Raw genomic sequence first — 18,768 nt, forward strand, 5'->3', positions numbered from 1 at the left:
AGCCTAAGTCACCTACAGCTGTATTATTTAAATAGCACTATGAAGGGCTTTGATCCTAGTTTAGTGAAGGCCACATGAACACTTTAGGTAAACAAGATTAATTAAAAAAAATTTTTTGAATACATGAGAACGTCCCTGAAAGCTTTTTGTAAACTCTGTGCTTGTTATTCTTTTTGATATATAACTGTTCTGTCTACCCATAACTCAGCTAAACTCACATTTATTGCAGACAAATAACATAATACATAAATGAAAAATACCATTGCCTTTATTATTGTGACCATTCAGATTATTGAAGTAATATCTTTTCCTCTGTAAAGAAAGTCTTGTTTCTTCAGCAAGGCTGACCTAAAAAGATTTAACATTCCTCTATCCTTTAGGAAAGTACACCCGCATAGGCAAACTTATCTTCATTTAGGTATGGCTTTTCCTAGCAGTAAAAAAGCTTTTACCAGTGCAGAGTATACAGGCTTGTGCATGACTACTGACAAAGCCACTTTAATCCTACATCTGCACCAGGGTTTTTGCCAGTTGTAAAAATTTATTTAAAAAATTTTACAACTAACCTAAAAATCTACACTAGCAAAAGTTCCTAGCGTAAACCTGATATCCTTTAATATTTTCAATCTGTTGCTTAGAACTTATATTAATTGAGAGTTTAACTTTGTTTTTAGAGGAAAGATCTGTTAACATCTGCCAACATTTCTAAGAGGAAAATCATTAGACTTATGATCAGATGTCAAAATTAGGGAGTCTTATGGAGAATTTTCTCAACTCCAGGATGTGTTGGGTGCGACAGGCGTACACAGTGTAAACGTGTGAAACAAGAAATGTGTGTCTGACAGGTGTGCCTTCATTCATTCAAACTGTCCCATAGGATTTACACATATGTAGGAACCCTGCCAACAGGTGTTAGTTCCAGTTCAGTACTGTTATAAATATGCTTGTCTGTAGTTTAAAACAATTTAAAAGAGGGGGGTGAAGCCTAGATACGAAAATACGGATCGTTATCTGCTGTGGAGACTTACTTCACTCCTAGCTTTCACAGTTTTGACTTCAAAAATTAGGAACTTCATGGAATAAGAAAAGCTCTGAAGCAGTGTTAAACTGCTGGGACACAAAGTGTCTTTTTAACAGATGATGTCTGGTGTTAGTCTTTCACAGCGGCTGAAACTGTTGGCATGGTTTTATTTGCACATATTCCAATGATGCATGTAGGCCTTTCCTACTCCCCTTCCCCTTTTTGCCTTTAAGACAACAGCAAATACCAAGCCTCTGCTGAGACTTTTTTACTGCTGTTATGTAAGTCGTAGCATTTCATTGTGTTATCAACTGCTTAAATGTATCAACACTCCAAACTTGGTAACAGCTTCTCATCATAACAGTGGACAAGATAGAAGTAAAGTTCCCCTCATTAATAAGAAGTTGGACTCTGTCAAACACAATGGTCCCACTGTCTCTTGTGGCATTCTGTTGTTCATTAGGATTACAGAGGGGAGAAAATTGGAAGTGTGATTTGAGGAAGCACAAGACAGACATGTTGTTTTGAACAACAAAGTCTGTGGAGTTCGTGTACCCGATCATCTCTAAGTACAAATTTGCTGTTACAATTTATCTAGGATTATCTGAATGAAGAAGACAAGTTCTTGAGGTTTTGTGTAAGAAATTTCTTTTGGGACAGCAGGAACACCTGCCAGCTTATATCTTTGTTAGATATATCCTTTGTTAGACAAAACAATATCTAATTTTATCCATTTCTTAATTAGCTGAAGAAAATAGACATGTTCATCTCTATTTAAATATAGTGCTGAGATGCCCAGGCCAGCATTGTATGTACTATTTACAATTGCTGCTTTGCTTCAGAAAATGTGTATCAATGGAATGCTTGGGGCACACGCTTCTCAACTCTAGTTCCAACTATAGTAGGCAGCAGTAAGTTGACACCCCCAAACTGCTTCAGGCCTAGAAAGGAAATGTTAATCCAGAATCAATCATTCATCTAGAAAGTCTCTGCTAAAGAAATCTGCATATAGCTTTAAGACTCAGCCACCACTCAGGTCTCAGTTAACCTCTCAGCTGTTTTTTTTTTATGGCCAGTATAATTTCAGATTTTTACTAATTTATGATCCAGCATACAATAGTTCACGTTATTTTTCTGTGTGGACTTCCTATCTTCTGTATACTATTGATACATGAAGGCTACAATATCTCACTGTGCTTATTAAGCTTGAATCTCCATTGTCTAACACTAGGTACAGGTAGTTATTTACATTTGGGAAAAACAGCTGTAAACATTTCCTTTGCTTGGCAGCATTTTATAAACACTTTGCACAGGTGTAAATGGCCAAAGCAGGCTTGTGACAGTGTGGAAACAGTGCCTGCAGTCTAGAAAGAGCTCAGTTTTCTGTTACATTGATTTGGCTAAAGCATGAGACTTGTTTTCATCGGGATGAATCTTTTCAACTTAATCTTTATTGTGTTCTGTGCACACAATATGTTAACCCAGGAAAAACTGAACAGAATTTTAGAGGCATATCTTGAAATTCTGGCACTCTGTGTGTATCTCAGCATCTTTTCTCAGACAAATCAGTCACCTTATTACGCCTGCCCCCAAATTTGTTTTCATATAAATACTTAATTGCTAACAATAAGTAGTAGTATAAGTATGTAAATACAAATAATAACATATTTAGAATTCATAAGTATCATAAACATATTAGCAATAACTAATAATTATATATCCTGGTAAACATAAATATCAGCTTTGTAATATTAATAAATGATAATAAATGCAGTAATTAACAATTTAGAAATACACCTAAGTATTTTTTTAAATGTAAGGAGGAGAAGAGGGAGTGTGGTGATGTGAACATCATAAACAGTTTTATTGGCTCTGTCTTCGTTTCACATACTCCTTTTTTTTTTTTTTTTTTTTTTTTTTTTTTTAACTTCAGTCTTGTCCTTTCCCACAGTTCCTCTCTAACAGAAGGCAACGACCTGAGGAGGTCAGGGAAGAAGACAAAAAAGATGACCTTACGGTCGTTCACTCCTGTTTATACCAGTGTCTTGATTCCAAGCCCCCCTGGAGCAAAAAGGTACATTTGAAGGCAGATTTATGTCTTGCCCTCCTTGGTAGGGCAGAAGTGGAATTCACAGCAACACAGACCCTTAACACATATACCTAAAGCTACTGTTCAACTGGTGAACATGTATCCTGAGAGTTTCAGGAGTTTATGATGAAATGGTCTGTCTTTACTAATAGCAACTGTTAAATTCTAACTTTAAATGATTGAATCCTAATGAGTTACTGAAAACTCAGAGTTATTATGAAAGTTCAGAGTTGCGTATCAACATTACAAAAACCTTGAGAGGTTTCTAGAATTCTCTGGGACAATGAAAAAGTCTTCTGCTACAGGAATGCTTAGATGGATCTGTTTCAGCCAACGTAATGCCAGTTTGACTGTTTCCCTGATTCTACAGTATAACAGATGTGTTTCTCTTCTTTGCAGTGAACATCTTTTCCGACAGCTGTGTGCCATACACTGGCTTTTGGAAGCTCTGACTCTCGAATCCAACAGTTCGATGCATTCTATATTCACCTGTTGGAATCCGATGTATGTGCACAATGCATGATAGTAAATGGAAAAAAGAGTTTGAGATCTTTTTTCCTTTATATGTTGTTGTTTCTCTTTGAAGTAATAACTATTTGAGTGAAATCTTATTAATTCAGTGCCATGTAACATAAACAAATTTTGCATTCACTTTGCCTCCATGCAGTCAGCAGGAAGTTGTACAGTCAAATCAGTAGCACAGCATGGTCCTCTGTTATTGCAAGTTGCAGAACGGGGAGAAAACACTGAGCTATCCCAGCCAAATTTAGTTGTTTTCTTTCCTTTTTTCTTCTGGTTAATAATTATGCAAATTAAATACATATAGTTATATATGTATGTATATTCCCATAGCCTTCCCTTGGAGGGTTATCCCAGTGAACTCAACAGGAATTCCAGATACATTATAATTGCAGAACATAGCCAGTTATTAAGTGACATTTAGTAGCTGGTTTTAGTCTATCAATTATGTATGACAGTGATGGGTACTTGTAAAAGATGCATTGCTTCTGAACTCTTATACTGTTAAAAGTAAATATTAATTTAAGTTTTCAACCTTTTTGGTCAATTAATCATGTTGACTTAACATGTATTTAAATTATTCATGAGTGTTTGGAAAATCCGTGAATGATTTAGACTCTGATTTGCAGGGCAGAGCTCTTCAAAGCTGTTTTCCCTGTTTATTCTCAGTCGAGACAAACTGTGCCTATGTATAACAGAGGTGGCAGAGTAGCATTGTAGAAAACTAACCTGATAAATTGGAGAGGAGAATCAGTCAAATATGTATTGTGGATGGGTTTTTCACCCCTTTACATACGAGGACTAGCCAATATACTGGGCTAAGAGAAATGATTTGGCAGCAAGTTTCAAAGATACAGGCTGAGAGCAGAGTATAAATGCATAAGGCTCTGAGTTAATTTCCAAGTTCTGAAGTGGTGCAATATCTTGTGGTGTACTTCCTTCTGCTCTCTGCTGCTGTCTCTAACCACCACCCCTCTCCCACAATGTCATCTACACATTCTTCATTGCACAGTAACCGTGAAAAATTAGGCTTACATTTAGGTCATACGGTCTCTGCACAAAAAGGGAGATTTCTTTTTTTTTTTTTTTTTTTTTAATGTGGTGAAGGAAGCAAGCTTAGAACACTAATCTGCTTTGTAAAACCTTTGACTGATTGGATGTGGACTGAGTGATAAATGAGACTACCTTAGCAGTGACATGTTGTTATACCACAGCTGCAAGGACTGCAGCTTCCACATTTACCTTAGTCAACATGATGTAACATTTAAACTTTTGAACCAATATAGATCTTTATTTAGCCAATAGCTAAAAAAAATCAAACTTGTATGAACCTGCTGTCATTTCTATCCATGAAATCTTGCTATACTGGACAAAATTATTCAGTACTTGCACAGAGGAAGATGAGAGCATAGTCTGGCCCAGTACATGCATGATAGTTTGTAGAATGACTGTGCTTTCTTCGGTGGTTCTTCACTTGTGACTATAACTTACTCATGGCTTATATACCTTGCGTTGTCTTTCCATGTCTTATAAGCAAAGATATACATGTAGTAGCAGTCGGTCACCATTTACTCTCTGTTTATTACATTTCTTAGAAGAACTCTCAAAATGCAAGACTCTAGAAATGGAAAGCTAATTAAATTGTTTTCACTTAGGGACCCTGGTGGTTGCAAAAAAACAGTAAAAGAAATCGAAGAGGAGAAGTTAGCAATGTGCATGTGGGAGCTCTTTATTACAAACGCAAAGGTAACTTCATTGTTAATTTCCTCCTTGGGACCTAATCCAACTTTTCAAGCATTTGGTTTGTTGCTTAATTTAACTCCTTGATACCATATTTTATTCTCTGGATCTTGTGACTGCAGAGTACTTGTCTCTAGATTTTGAAGAATAACAATTTGATACTAGGTAATAGGAAGAGCAGTATGTAGCTGATTGAAATTGTGGCTTGGTCTTAGTGATAAGTACTGATGTGGGATGAATTAAATATTCAGCTAAAACATAACTAGCCTCTTGTTTGCATTTGCCCCCTTTTTTGTTACCCAGAGTCATGTAGCAGTACTTGTTCAAACAAATAGGTCTTTTTCAGTCAAATGGGGATTTCAGACTGGTATCCTGGAGGCCTTATTCTAGTAAGTTCTAGTCGTGATTTGTTTGGTTGCCTTTTTACACAGAATTTAAAGCCAAATTCGGAAACAAATTCCAAGCACTTATGATGAAAGCTTTTTAAAAGAAATATAAAGTTAATGCTTGAAGGGAAATTAAACACTAGAAAATTATCTGTAACACTTGGCAACTTGGTAACTGTTTTACTATCTTTCTGAAACCACAAAAAGACTTCCTTTTTGAAACTGCTGAAGTGACTGAAGGAAAATGAAGGGAGGAATGAGTGATGCTTAGGAGTATAACTAGGAGAATCCAATAAACAATCAGTGGGTTTCTCATCCTGTAGCATATCTTACATTTTGATCTTCAGTTTGCCTAAGCTTTTAGTTCCTTGCTTTGCCCCCTATAAGGCTAAATTAAACAAGATCGTGAAGTGCTTTTAGAACCCCAGGTGAGGCACTCTTAGAAATATGACCTGTTGTTACATGCAGGCTATTTGCTCTTTGTTATTTTTCAACACCTGCAGCTTGTAACTCATGACATAATTAGAATGATTCAATACAAGATTACAAATTTTGTTGGGGAATAAGCAGCAAAAGTTGTGAAACTTTTAAAAGCCAAAGATTGTGTTTTTATGCAAATATTCTTCCTGCTGTTGGCAAACAGAGAGAAAGTCAGCAAGTCACATAAATAACAGAGTTGGTTCTAAATAGGCAGCTTACTGATTTTTCCATACAGTCTTGCCAGTTCTCTAAAGTCAGGTCCAAATGAACATGAGCAGAAGAAACCAAAGTGCATGTCAATCTTGATGTGTCTTTTAGCAATTGCGTTGCTGAGATTTTTATTGTTTTCCTCCCTGAATTGATGACAATTTCCTTTCTGTCACTTATGCTAACATTACTTGAAGACTGCTTTTCATATTTGATATGAAACTTCTAGTGGAAATATTCAGGGCCGCTTGCTTTATAATGCGTGTTATTCTGATTATCAAGCCTGCAGAATTCAGTCTGCTTTCAGACTTTGGTTTTACATTCCTGACACAGGAAACTTGCCAACGTTATTGGGTGTTGGGAGGAGACCTGAGCATTTATCAAATCACTTTGACCTATTCTTCCCTGTGCATGAGAAGTTTGCTCTACTATCAACCCTCTCTTCAGCCGCAGTGCTACTCACAAATTAGCTTAATCTGTTGGCATTAATGCTATAGCAGAGGAGTATTGAAGAAAGCTGACAAAATGAAGAAGACCCTACTCAAGATATTACTAGCTTGTTTGAAGTCACTGGAGAAAAATCTATGAGATTACAGGAGGACCAGAAGGATCTAATGTTGGAATTCGTTACAGAAATAGATTCGTACCAATTATCAAATTGGTAGAGAAAACCTCTACTTTCTATTCATTTTTTCTTCCATGTACAGAAGTGCACCTGGAAAGCACGAAACAGTCTACTTAGCAGGAAGATAAACAAGGCATCTACTCCAGGCATCTCTCATCTTAGCAGTCAGTCATCTCCCCGTGGTCAAACCCCTCATGGCAGTGAAACTTCCACTGGCCTTTGCTCTGAAGACAACGTCCAGATTAATGTTGCTTCATCTGATGTTATGAGTGAGTCAGCACAAGCTAAAGAACAACCACCTCTTTTCCCCTGTAAGTTACTTCCCTTGACTACCAACATTAAATGGATTTGCTTTCAGTGTTACTAGGGAGAACCTATGTCAAAGACACTGCTAGATGTACCAGTGTATTTCTCTTCAGGCATATGGAACTTTGTACAAGTCTGTACCCTCCCCATTAGCAAAATGGTTTAAAGACAATATAATCCCATGTGAGTATTAACTTAGAGTTTTAATTAACATTCGGTTATAGCAGTTGTGTAATCAGACTGTCATCTGCATCTCTAAGGTCCAACAGGAGGTGAAAACAGTGAAACTGTTCTCTGCCATAACCAACTGATCCACTGAATACATATCTTTCTAACTTAGGGGGTTCTGTTTAACTTAGGAGTTTCTTACTCTCTATTCCTCCCGTCAGTGATTAACTGCACTTGATAGACCTGACAGAATAGTCTCTGTTAGGTCTGCAATGCGTTTCAGTACAAAGCTAGGTAATCTTGTCTGTTCCCTTCCTTCTGAGTAAAGCTGGACCAGAAAAGCACATTAGCATTTAGTACTGCTAATTATCTTTTAATTGGTATTTATATTATCATTATTAGGATGACATCATGCTCTGCTAGACTGCTCTAAATTACCTCTTAGGAAGCAGCTCTTGGAATCATTTGGGATAGTTCTGTGAATGTTCAGTAGCTATCAAAAAGGCAAAAAGAACCCTAAGAATGAAGTGGAAGACAAAGAGGAAAACCTGTTATGGAAAAATACAAATGTTTTGTGCCTCTTCAGTTCCAGTCCTTCCAATTCAGGCAGGCTAATATCAGAAGTAGTAAAGTTTGACAGAAAAAAGCAATGAGATATGTTAGAGATACAGAATAGCTTCCATATGAGAACCAATTAAATAGACTAGGGCTCTTCCTTATGGAGAAAAACAGCTAAATACAAGGTTATGACAGGTCTCTGTAATATCATAAAGCACATGGAAAAAAGTGATTAGAGTGTGGTTATTTACAACTTCCTTGACACCAGATTTATGGGACACCAAATTAAATTATCTGGCAGAAAATTTAAAACGGTGGGGAGCGTTTTCATGCAATGCATGCTTAAACTTTAGGAATTAATTGCTACAGTATATGGCTGGAAGTACATTAAAGTCCAAAAACAATTAAATGAATAGAATAAAAAACAATTGCTCTTAAATGTAAAGGAACGGACACATTCTCTGGGTCTGAAAGACATTTATGTTCAGAATGCCAGAAGCCGTGTGGATATATCAGGAAGCTTGTGCTAATATGTACTACCTACACAGCTGCTGCTGTCCATGGCACTCAGCATAGATGAATGGCCTTTCTAGGACATGAATAAGAGTAGTGGCGAATTCAAAGCTATAATTTCAAGCAATTTGTTTACGGATGTAGGTGAACAATTGGTTTGTGTGTGAGATGAGACTTTGAAAATAATCTTGAGAGCTCTAACAGCTGGAAGCCTCCATTTGCTGTTGAACATAAAGAAATACCTTGCGGTATGTGTGGTATTGAGAACTGGCTGACAGATAGAGCTCAGAGGGTTGTGGTTAGTGGTGCAGAGTCTAGTTGGAGGTCAGCAACAAGTGGTGTCCCTCAAGGGTCAGTACTGGGTCCAGTCCTGTTCAATATATTCATTGATGATCTGGATGAAGGGATAGAGTGTGTACCATCAGCAAGTTTGCTGATGACACTAAACTGGGAGGAGTGGCTGATACGCCAGAAGGCTGTGCTGCTTTACAGCGTGACCTGGACAGGCTGGAGAGTTGGGCAGAGAGGAACCTAATGAAATTCAATAAGGGTAAATGTAGGGTACTGCATCTGGGGAGGAATAACCCCACGCATCAGTACAGGTTGGGGGCTGACCTCCTGGAGAGCAGCTCTGTGGAAAGGGACCTGGGAGTCCTGGTGGACAACAGGATGACCATGAGCCAGCAATGTGCCCTGGCGGCCAAGAGGGCCAATGGCATCCTGGGGTGCATCAAAAAGAGTGTGGCCAGCAGGTCATCCTCCCCCTCTACTCTGCTCTGGTGAGGCCGCATCTGGAGTACTGCGTCCACTTCTGGGCTCCCCAGTTCAAGAAAGAATCTGCTGGAGGGATCTGCTGGAGAGGGTCCAGCAAAGGGCTATGAAGATGATTAGGGGATTAGAACATCTTTCATATGAGGAAAGGCTAAGGAACTTGGGTCTCTTTAGTCTAGAGAAAAGAAGAATGAGGGGGGATCTTATTAATGCTTTCAAATACTTAAAGGGAGGATGCCAGAGGGATGGGAGGAGTCTTTTTTCAGTGGTGCCCATTGATAGGACGAGGGGTAATGGGCACAAGCTTGAACATAGGAAGTTCCATCTTAACATGAGGAGGAACTTCTTCACTTTGAGGGTAGTGGAGCACTGGAACAGGCTGCCCAGAGAGGTTGTGGAGTCTCCCACTCTGGAGACATTCAAAACCCGCCTGGATGCTGTCCTGTGCAACCTGTTGTAGGTGACCCTGCTCTGGCTTGGGGGTTGGACTAGATGATCTCCAGAGGTCCCTTCCAACCCTGACGATTCTGTGAAAACAGAGGGCAGAGAGGTATTATGCCCTCTGTTTCTGTTGATCAGCCACAAAGAGGAACTATTATCTTTGGTATTAGCCCTAGTTTGCTTCCTGTCATCTCCCTTCAAAATCTGCCAACGGACTCTTTTCAGGACTGGCTTTAGACAGCTCAACTGATCTTGGAGAAAACATCAAATGCAGCCACTGCTTGGTATAGCCCTATTCCCCCAAAGCACCATTATCTGCAGAGTAGGTGGGTTTCAGATATCCAGCTACTCATTCCGCCCAAATGGTAACAATAAATAGAAAGGAGTGGGTTCTTCTTAGAAGGGTTCTGATACTGTATGCCAAGAACAGATGAGATTTGTATGCAGCTTTAGCTCAGTTTGAGCAGAGGCTCCCTGCCTGTATCGATGTCAGGTTCCAGACTCTGTGGGGTCAGCCTTTATATTTGAACTGCTCCTCAGCTCTAGAAGGTCTGGTGGCGTAGCCAGCACCTTACAGGCTTACACTTTGAGACTAGTAAGGGTCACAGCAGAGCCATCATTAGAACCAGTCGTGCTAGAACTTAGGAGTTTCTGACTGGGACCTTGGTGCTCTTGAAACTCACCTGGCCACAGCTAATAAAGGATCTTCATTATAACCATGGTTTGTAAAATTTTAGCCTATTTGCTGGTGCCCAGCAACTTGTTCCATCCATGTCTTACATTTATAAATTCACAGTATAATATTCTGTACTTCTAACAAGTAGAAATAGTTTGTGCTGCTACTTAACACAGTCAACATTCAGCAGTCATTTTCTATTACACTATGGGTGATTCACAAAAATGTGACCTTTTGAATTTGGGGATTACAACTTAAAGGTGTTGAGTGCTCAGTAAAACACCACTTATTATTACTATGTAGAACATATTGAGCATCTCAGAGGATGACTTAGAATTTGACAGCTAATGCTAGGATTATTAAATAAGAAGTGTGACAGTTGTTTTTTTAACTGCATGAGTGATTAGAGGGAATAATGCAGAGAAGATGGCCATCTCACTATCTCTCCAGGGGTTTGGCATCAAAGCAGGAATGAAACAGCAGTGGGAAAGAAAAAAAAGATGTCAATTTGAAGGAAAACAGTGAGTTAAATTGGCTTTCCAGGTATTCAAGGGAGAGGAAAATACAAGCATTCACATTATGGTGGAAGGCAGAAAGAGAGTTAAGAGTGTTGTTAGTGAGAAAGAGATCTGCTCAATGGAATGGTAGATAATCTGGAAACTAGAGCCAATGAGCGGCTACTTGAGGACATGTCTTAAGTTTTAGTGGATGCTGATAAGGAGTCACAGAGAGGTAATTAGATACCTGTTGATGTTAAATGTATTAAATTCTGTATGGCATTTAAAAGAAGAATGGCAAAATGATACGGTAGACTTAGAAATTCAGAAGACTTGACAGTTGTGCCAGTAGAATGCGAACAGCACAGGAACTGAAAATAGACTTTCTGCATAGTTTTTTCCAATCTACCTGTTTTTCTAATATGCTATTTTTATAATCATCTAATGTCAAAAATATTTAGTATCTTCTACTTGATAGGGTTTTTTCACAGCTGAAAGAACAAAGCTTATGTTTTCAAAAGTGATTAATGAATTTGATGCATTCATATTTGGATACCTATCTTGAAACCTCTTTAGAAAGCTGCTTTTTCTTTTTTTTAAGGAAACTTCAAATTTTAAAAATACTAAATAGCAGGTTTCTTTAAGATGGCTCATTCAGGCCAGTATATATGGCATCTCCTTCTCTGGAAGGAACAGAGGAATGCACTATTGAGTTGGCATGTTTTTACAGATTTTTTTTTTTTTTTTTTTTTTTTACCAGCCCTACAGAAAGTCATCCAGATAACACATGAAGAGGTGTCAAAAGATGTCCATAAACAAGAGGCTATGGTTAAGAAGACTAGAGTGCAGCGGTATGTTACCTGAATGACTTAAGAGAAGCAACTCATCAGGATAGAGCTTATGCTTTTTTCTTTTATTTTTTTCCCCTGAACAACTGAATTCAGCATTTGGTGAATTCAGGTGACACTTATTTTTTGGATGGGTGGCAAAATAGCCCATTTTATGGCTGTGCAAGTAGTATGTATTTTCTGGAAAATGCCCCATGAATCTTGCCTTTGCAAACAGAAAAGACCTTATGCTCCAACAGCTTTGTAGAAAAAGCAATGTTCTATCTTTTTCCTGTAGAATTGTTTCTGCTTCTACCGTTGCATTTTTCAGTAGTCTGTAACTTTTCCAGCTAACCTTATATTAGATGTTTTTCTTCATTACTCAGTTCTGTGGTGGTTTCCACAGCTATAAGATCAACATGACAAACCATTCTTACAATTAGACTTTGCTGAAGCATTTTTTTCCTTTGAGTATTCATAGTACTAAGAATGTTTTATCCACACCCGTAGAATTGTTCACATTCTGGGGAAGGCATGCTGTACGCTATTTTAAACCTTGTTGTGTCTTACAGTTTGTTGCCAGTGCCTCAGAAGAATTACAGGGTAAAGATGCTGTTCATTAAGGACCAAGAGAGTACAGTATCAAGGAAGCAGAGGCCTAGGAGGTAGGGGTAAGGGTACAAATCTGGTTTTGAAGCACATTGTGCTGTATAAACTCAGTTCTATATGTGGAAAGTATTTGGCAGAGCATTTTATTACATGAGGCCAGAGCAGGCCAGTGAAACCTTGCAGCACACTTAATACATTTCAATGCAATGTGAAGGCATTTTCCTGGGAGGATACGACTGGAATGAAAGATGGTTCAAATCCAAATTTAATATAATTTTACAATTTTTTATACACAAAATTATTTCATAAATCTAAACTAAAAAAACCCTGTATATGATATTAAATTTGGATTTTTGCTGAGAATAAGGAGATCTCAAAATTTAACCTGGGCTCATGTCGCTGTATGTTCTGAGCAACACAGGAGCTTATCACAAAATGGTTACTACAAGATGTTAATTTAAGTTTTCTGTGTTGTTTTTGTTGCAGCTGCTATATCAGCTCTTTCATTAAAAGCAAATCTAACTTGTGTGCTGATATGAGGCAAAAGTTCTCAGCAGTGCATGAAGAAGCAGCTGCTTGTTTACATTATACTCTAGAGCGCCTTGAGAGGTAGGAGGAGACTGTTTTCTGTATACTTTTAAAATACTACACACTTTGCTTCTGACCAAAATTAGAACTTGTCTTCAGGACATTTAAAGATGCATTTATATGGATGGACATTATCATCAACCCGATATTCTTATTTTAGAAAGTTTTATGACTGTCTATGTGCAAAAAGTATATTACAGGTTAAGCATTCACAGCACTGTTTTGGGATATTTCTGAATTACTTTTTTGGTAAAAACATTGGATTTATTTACTTCAGACATCATAGTCCTTTTGACCCAAAGATAGAATAATAAATTCAGTCACTTACAGTCTATATCTCAGTCTTGTGTTTTCAGTTCAGGGATCACTGTATTGTTCTTCAGCATTACCTTGACTCTTCTCAATGTCATCTCTCAAGGCCTTTTCCCAGATCAGTGACTTTTCTACCTTGTTGACCAGCTGAAGCCTGCCATCCTTTTCCTTTCACACAGAAACATTCATCTGTGATGTTTGTGCATATTCTTTTGTCTCATAAGCATCAGACCTGAGATCCTTCTCTATATTGCTGCTCTGAATGGTGTTATAGGCACAGTTTTCTTTCCCCCTGTCACTTCCTCCTTCTTTCCATTCTTCTGTTCTGTTTTGTACTTAGATATTTTTTTTTGTCCCCAGAGCTTGCTTTATCTGGAGCTGGGTCCTTGTTTTTGTCCCTCAGCAGCTGCTGTGACTGCATAAGAAACTAATCATTCCAGCATCCTGCAGTATGGAAGGACAAGTCAGGTGGAAACTTTACTACGTGCAGCTATTTTACCATTCTCCATACAGCCACACAAGCGTATTGTTTGGTCAGCATTTGGAGATGAAACCTCATTTTGGCAGGATATACTATAAGTAATTTATTGGAAAGAAAACCAGGTGTTTATTTTTGTTATAACATAGTAGTACTTTTTGTAGGAATGCATACCAGCCCAATCTCTGAGTCAAAATTCTAGCTCAGGTCACTCTATTCCACCTCTCTTCTGTTGTGTTTAAATAATATTTTACCCTAAATCACTGTACAGTATTCTGTTTGTTTTCAAGCAATGGATACCTGATAGAAAGTGGAGGTAGAATTTCAGTTTAAATGTTTTGATTCTGAAGTTTCTTTCTTACCTACAGCCACGAGTTTATATAAAATGTAAACACTTTTTAATACATTTGTAGAAATATTAATTTGTACAGAAGACTGCAAAAGCAGAAATTGTTATTAGTGTCCACAGACTGAACATAAATGTGTTCTTCACATTCATTGTTTTCTGCCTTCCTTAGTATCTTCCCAGTTAACTATGCAGAAGTATAGTAATGTTTAAAACACAGCTTTAACTTTTAAGAGTTTTTTTTTTGTAGGAGGCAGGAAGAGCGATGTTGTCAAAAGTACCAGGCTTTGAAGCAACTGAAGTATTTCAGAAGAGACATGGAAAGAATAAGACAGCTGGGCATGAGAGCTGAAAGAGAACATGGTGAAGATGGACTAAACTGGTAAAGAGGCACAGAAACACTCAGTTCAAATGAGATGGTCAGGGTGCCAGAGTTCTGTCTATAGTACAAAAAGCTTTTTTCTTTTTTTCCTCCCCAAAGCGAAGTATCACTAGAAACCATTAAATCAGTTGCTGCAAATGCAGGCTTTTCAAACTGGTAGCAACAAAAATACAGATATGATCTCTAGGAGCAGATCTCAGCCTGCTCAGCAAATAGGTTAATTGGAAACAGTAAGAAAGGAGATAGTGAAGAGTTCTCTTCCAGTGATATTGGGCAAAAAGCACTCAGTCCTTGCATTTGCACACCCTCCCCAGCGTGAAGCTTTATAAGGACACTTCTTCCACCAGAAAGTATATAAAACACACTGTACCTCGAAGGTGAGAGATATTGTATAATTGTTGAGAGATATTGTATAATTGTATATGCATTAGATTCACAACTTCTTACTGAACTGAACATTCACAGAACTAAAACTGATGGCAAATGAGACTTTGACTCTAGCTGTCCATCCATGTTAAAAAGCAAAGTATTTCCCTGCCAATGTTTGAACTGTACATGGATAATACTGCAACACTTAGAAGGGCGAGTAGAGTAATCACCTAAATGATTCCCAGTCCAGCAATTACTAGTATTTTATGTTTGAAAGGATATTAGCTGTATCCAGTCATCAGTTTCCAGATACACAGTAGAAGTAGCCTACCAGCAAGCTCACAGCTCAAGTGGAGACACAAGTCATGACAGAGAAATTGCTTTCACTGTACCTCCTATTTCATTTTCTAACAGGGCTGTTTTTTCCCATACTTTTGCAAACACTGTCTTGCCAGGAAAGCTGAATCACAGTAGGAACGCTTTACTAGTATACGCTGTTCGGTCTAGTTGTCTTACCTCTTTCATGAAGTGAGGAAAAAACAATACTACAAAAAAAGATCAATGCAGTATAAGAGTACGCTAAACGTAGCTTCCTTTCTCAAATAGAATATCTTAATGCATGGATAGGTTATAAAAGGCCTGCGTGTGACATGATTATGGTAACCTGGGTAATCTAGCCAGTGATAATCGGGAGTTGGCTATACAGCCGTACCCATACCAGTGAGTGTAGAACTGGCCCTAGAGAAAGTGAGAACCTAGTGTTTCCTTCTTTACTGGCTTAAGGAGGAAACTCCTCACCCCTTTCCTGCTGTCCCAGTGACATTTATCCTAAACTGGAGGGAGGCAGCACTTCCTGCTGAAGTGTTGCCAGATCCTTAGCCCTTTGCGATGAAAGCCATAGCACACCCTAGTCATGCACAGTCTAGAAAGGTTTGGAACATCAGACTTCAGGACTGTCAAAGCAACACTGCAGAATTTATACAGAACATTAAAAGAAAAAGACAGTCTTTTCACAAGAGTTTTATTTTATATTGTAATGTGTAATTCTCCTTCTGAATCTCTGTTCAGAGTGAAATGGTAAAGACTGCCTGTTACAATGCACTTACATCAGTGAGTTTTATGTCAGCGCATAGAGAGAGGAGAATGATGATAGCACAGGGAAAAGGGATAGTAAAGAGAATCAAAGTGTGTCAGATCAGGCACTGATTGCACTGGAAAATCCGTAGAGGCTAAACAAAATAAATAAAGAAAACATGAAGAGGACAAATCCGTAGTAAAATAGAAACATTTTTTAGGATTTTATTTCCTTACATACCCAAGTTTTAAACGAAAAATGAAGCAGCATCTATTTCAATGCCCTGCAAAGGGAATTGGTGCACAAGTCCAATAAAGTAAAGCTCTTTCACATTATTCACTCAGTTACAGAGTATTGCATTCCCCATAGAGCCATTTTATCTGTGGATGTTATAGAGGCAGTGAAGTGGTAGAAATGCCAGGCAAACCCAGAGTTATTAATCAGATGTGCATTTGTTCCCATGGCTTCTCTTTTATTGCTGTTCTTCTTTCTGCTAAAGGTTTCCTGTATTGCTTACCAGACTCCCAGAGTCTGTGAAGAGTGATCATTATGTACAGAAAATCTTAAAGAAACTGGAAAAATATGGCAAGACTCCTGACTTAAAAATTCATCCAGACACCTTTCTTAAGGCCCTGGCTGATTTACAAATATGGGAGCTGTGTTCTCCAGAAATTGCTGCAGCTGTGGAGGTGAGATAAGCCCAGTTCTTGATTCTCTGTGTGATGAGGGAGGAAAGAACAGGGACCAATGAGTGAAATTCCTGCAGTGGAAAGTTACTAGATGAAATCATGTAGGATCTCACTAAATGAAGATGCTACTATTCACCTTTTACAAGGCACTTTGAACTCAGAAGACAGATGTTATGACAAGCATTGGATTATCAATCAGTATCATCTTAATATTATGTCATTGTTGATTTATTTACCGCCACAGTGAAAGTGACATCTGTCATAAGTTGTTAGGATACTTGAAGAGAAACATTAACTCCTTGTGTGCTGAAAAGGCCTGTCATTCCCAGTAGTTACATCCATGAGCTATTCAAGTAATGTATTACCTCACTGATCCAGGAACTCAGCAGATATCTTCATTTTGCTTCGGCAACATTAAAAAAAAAAAAAAAATCTGCTTGTTGGGCTCAACTCTTGTAGTTCTAGAAGCAATTGGCAGAAGAGGAAGGACAAAAGAAAGGGAAGAGAATACATTTAGAATGTATACTGCTAGGTAGTCTAACCAGGTAATGAACTTAAAAAGGCAACGATGCCACCTTGTGTTTTTTGTTCTCATCACAGTTATTTCCCATAAGTACAAGACCAACTAATCTCTGAGAGGCAGCAGGTTACTGTGCATCTTGCATATATTGCGTGTTATCATACCTTAGAAAGACAAAGATTTAGCACCCAACGTGTCAAGATCAGACTACCTGTATTTTCTTGATGTCTTATAAAAATAGCCATTTTGTCTTGTGCCCTAGTTCGCATAGTCACTAACCAGAGAGGCAGCATTGCCTTAATGTTCAATATATAAGCCTCTTTTGCTTGCTGTTTTTTAGATCTGTTTCTTTGCTGTTTCCATTCTGTTCCCTTTGCATTTTGATCCCTCATATTAGTGCAATAGTAATAGAGAAAAACATGTGTTTATACATTTTTCAAAAATAGCCACAAAGGAGGGAGAACCTTGGTGCTTCTTCTGGCTGGAATAGATAAAGGAAACTTGTATTTTAAGAGCAAGAAGAGCATCACTGAATATGACCTGGCTAAAACTGATAGAGATTCCAGATGAAGTTCTTATTTAACTTCAAGTTGCTTTAATGTATGTACTGCAGTGGTAGGTAGAAGACAGCTGCAAGCTTAAAACACAAAAACTTGACTTGGAAGCATTCAGGATATAAATTGCAATGAAGATTGTAGAGTTTTCCTTTTAATTTATTTTAGAGCATATCCAGCTGTTCTGAAAGTTGCATTAAGTGTGTTTTGGTGATATAAACCACTATACAAACTGTTTGCAGAGACTGTTACATTTGTTCTGTTGTCACAATGGTCATATTTTCCCACATGTTATCTCTCTCTTACAAATAAATCAAAAGTAAAGAAATAATCTTTTTCTGTTTCAGTTTGTACGTGAAAGTATTGTGCAGATGCCAGAAGAGGATTTCAGCGAGTGGTTTCAGGCAAGAATAGCCCTCTCAGTAGACGGTCCTCCACCTTTTAATCAAATGGCCAGATGAGATGGTTTTCCAGCTACAACTGTTTTCGAGCAGAACACTACTGCCTGTTGAGATCTGCCTTCAAGGAAGACTAGGGAAGAGGAATTAACTTCAGGCAATCCCACTGACCACTCTTGCACACCTGAAATTTGTCCCTCTACAGCACTCTGCTGGCCACAGTTTGCCATAGAAAATAAAAGCTAAATACTGTTGCTCCTTCCTGTATGATGTCTTGGACTCACCATCAAATTGCAATCTCATCTGACCATGTAGGATGAAGACTGAGTTTCTAATTACAAGTCAGGTCATTTCTTCAGACATTCCTCTAACACTACGTACAGTATAACATGCATCTACTCAGTGTGGGTATACCAATTGCCATAAATAAATAGCATTATCTCTGTTTGCTCTTTATTGTAACTTTCCTTTATAAAAAATATCCCAAGCACAGGGATTCAGGGATGAGCTTTAAGACAACCCTTATTTTTTTGCATTCTTTTTTGAAATTCGGATGTTTTATTTTTGCATTGTTGTTATTCTGTGATTATGGATTAATTCTTGCCTTATTAAAATCAATATTGA

At 38.0% G+C, this 18,768-nt stretch overlaps 1 protein-coding gene across 1 annotated transcript in view; it reads left to right on the plus strand.

Annotated features, from left to right (window-relative positions):
- CCDC60 (coiled-coil domain containing 60) overlaps positions 1 to 18,207 on the plus strand; it is a gene marked incomplete at both ends in the record, with an annotated part of 61,668 nt that extends 43,461 nt beyond the window's left edge. The window contains 10 exons of the mRNA XM_082491910.1: positions 2,973 to 3,095; positions 3,510 to 3,614; positions 5,285 to 5,375; positions 7,150 to 7,378; positions 11,758 to 11,848; positions 12,397 to 12,489; positions 12,920 to 13,042; positions 14,408 to 14,539; positions 16,483 to 16,672; positions 18,094 to 18,207. Of these exons, the coding sequence (XP_082348036.1) occupies positions 2,973 to 3,095; positions 3,510 to 3,614; positions 5,285 to 5,375; positions 7,150 to 7,378; positions 11,758 to 11,848; positions 12,397 to 12,489; positions 12,920 to 13,042; positions 14,408 to 14,539; positions 16,483 to 16,672; positions 18,094 to 18,207 (1,291 nt within the window). The remainder of the gene's footprint in view (positions 1 to 2,972; positions 3,096 to 3,509; positions 3,615 to 5,284; positions 5,376 to 7,149; positions 7,379 to 11,757; positions 11,849 to 12,396; positions 12,490 to 12,919; positions 13,043 to 14,407; positions 14,540 to 16,482; positions 16,673 to 18,093) is intronic.
- Between the last annotated feature and the right edge of the window lie 561 nt (positions 18,208 to 18,768).

This window comes from Vanellus vanellus (assembly GCF_965231255.1).
Source record: "Vanellus vanellus genome assembly, chromosome: 16".
Lineage (NCBI taxonomy): Eukaryota > Metazoa > Chordata > Aves > Charadriiformes > Charadriidae > Vanellus > Vanellus vanellus.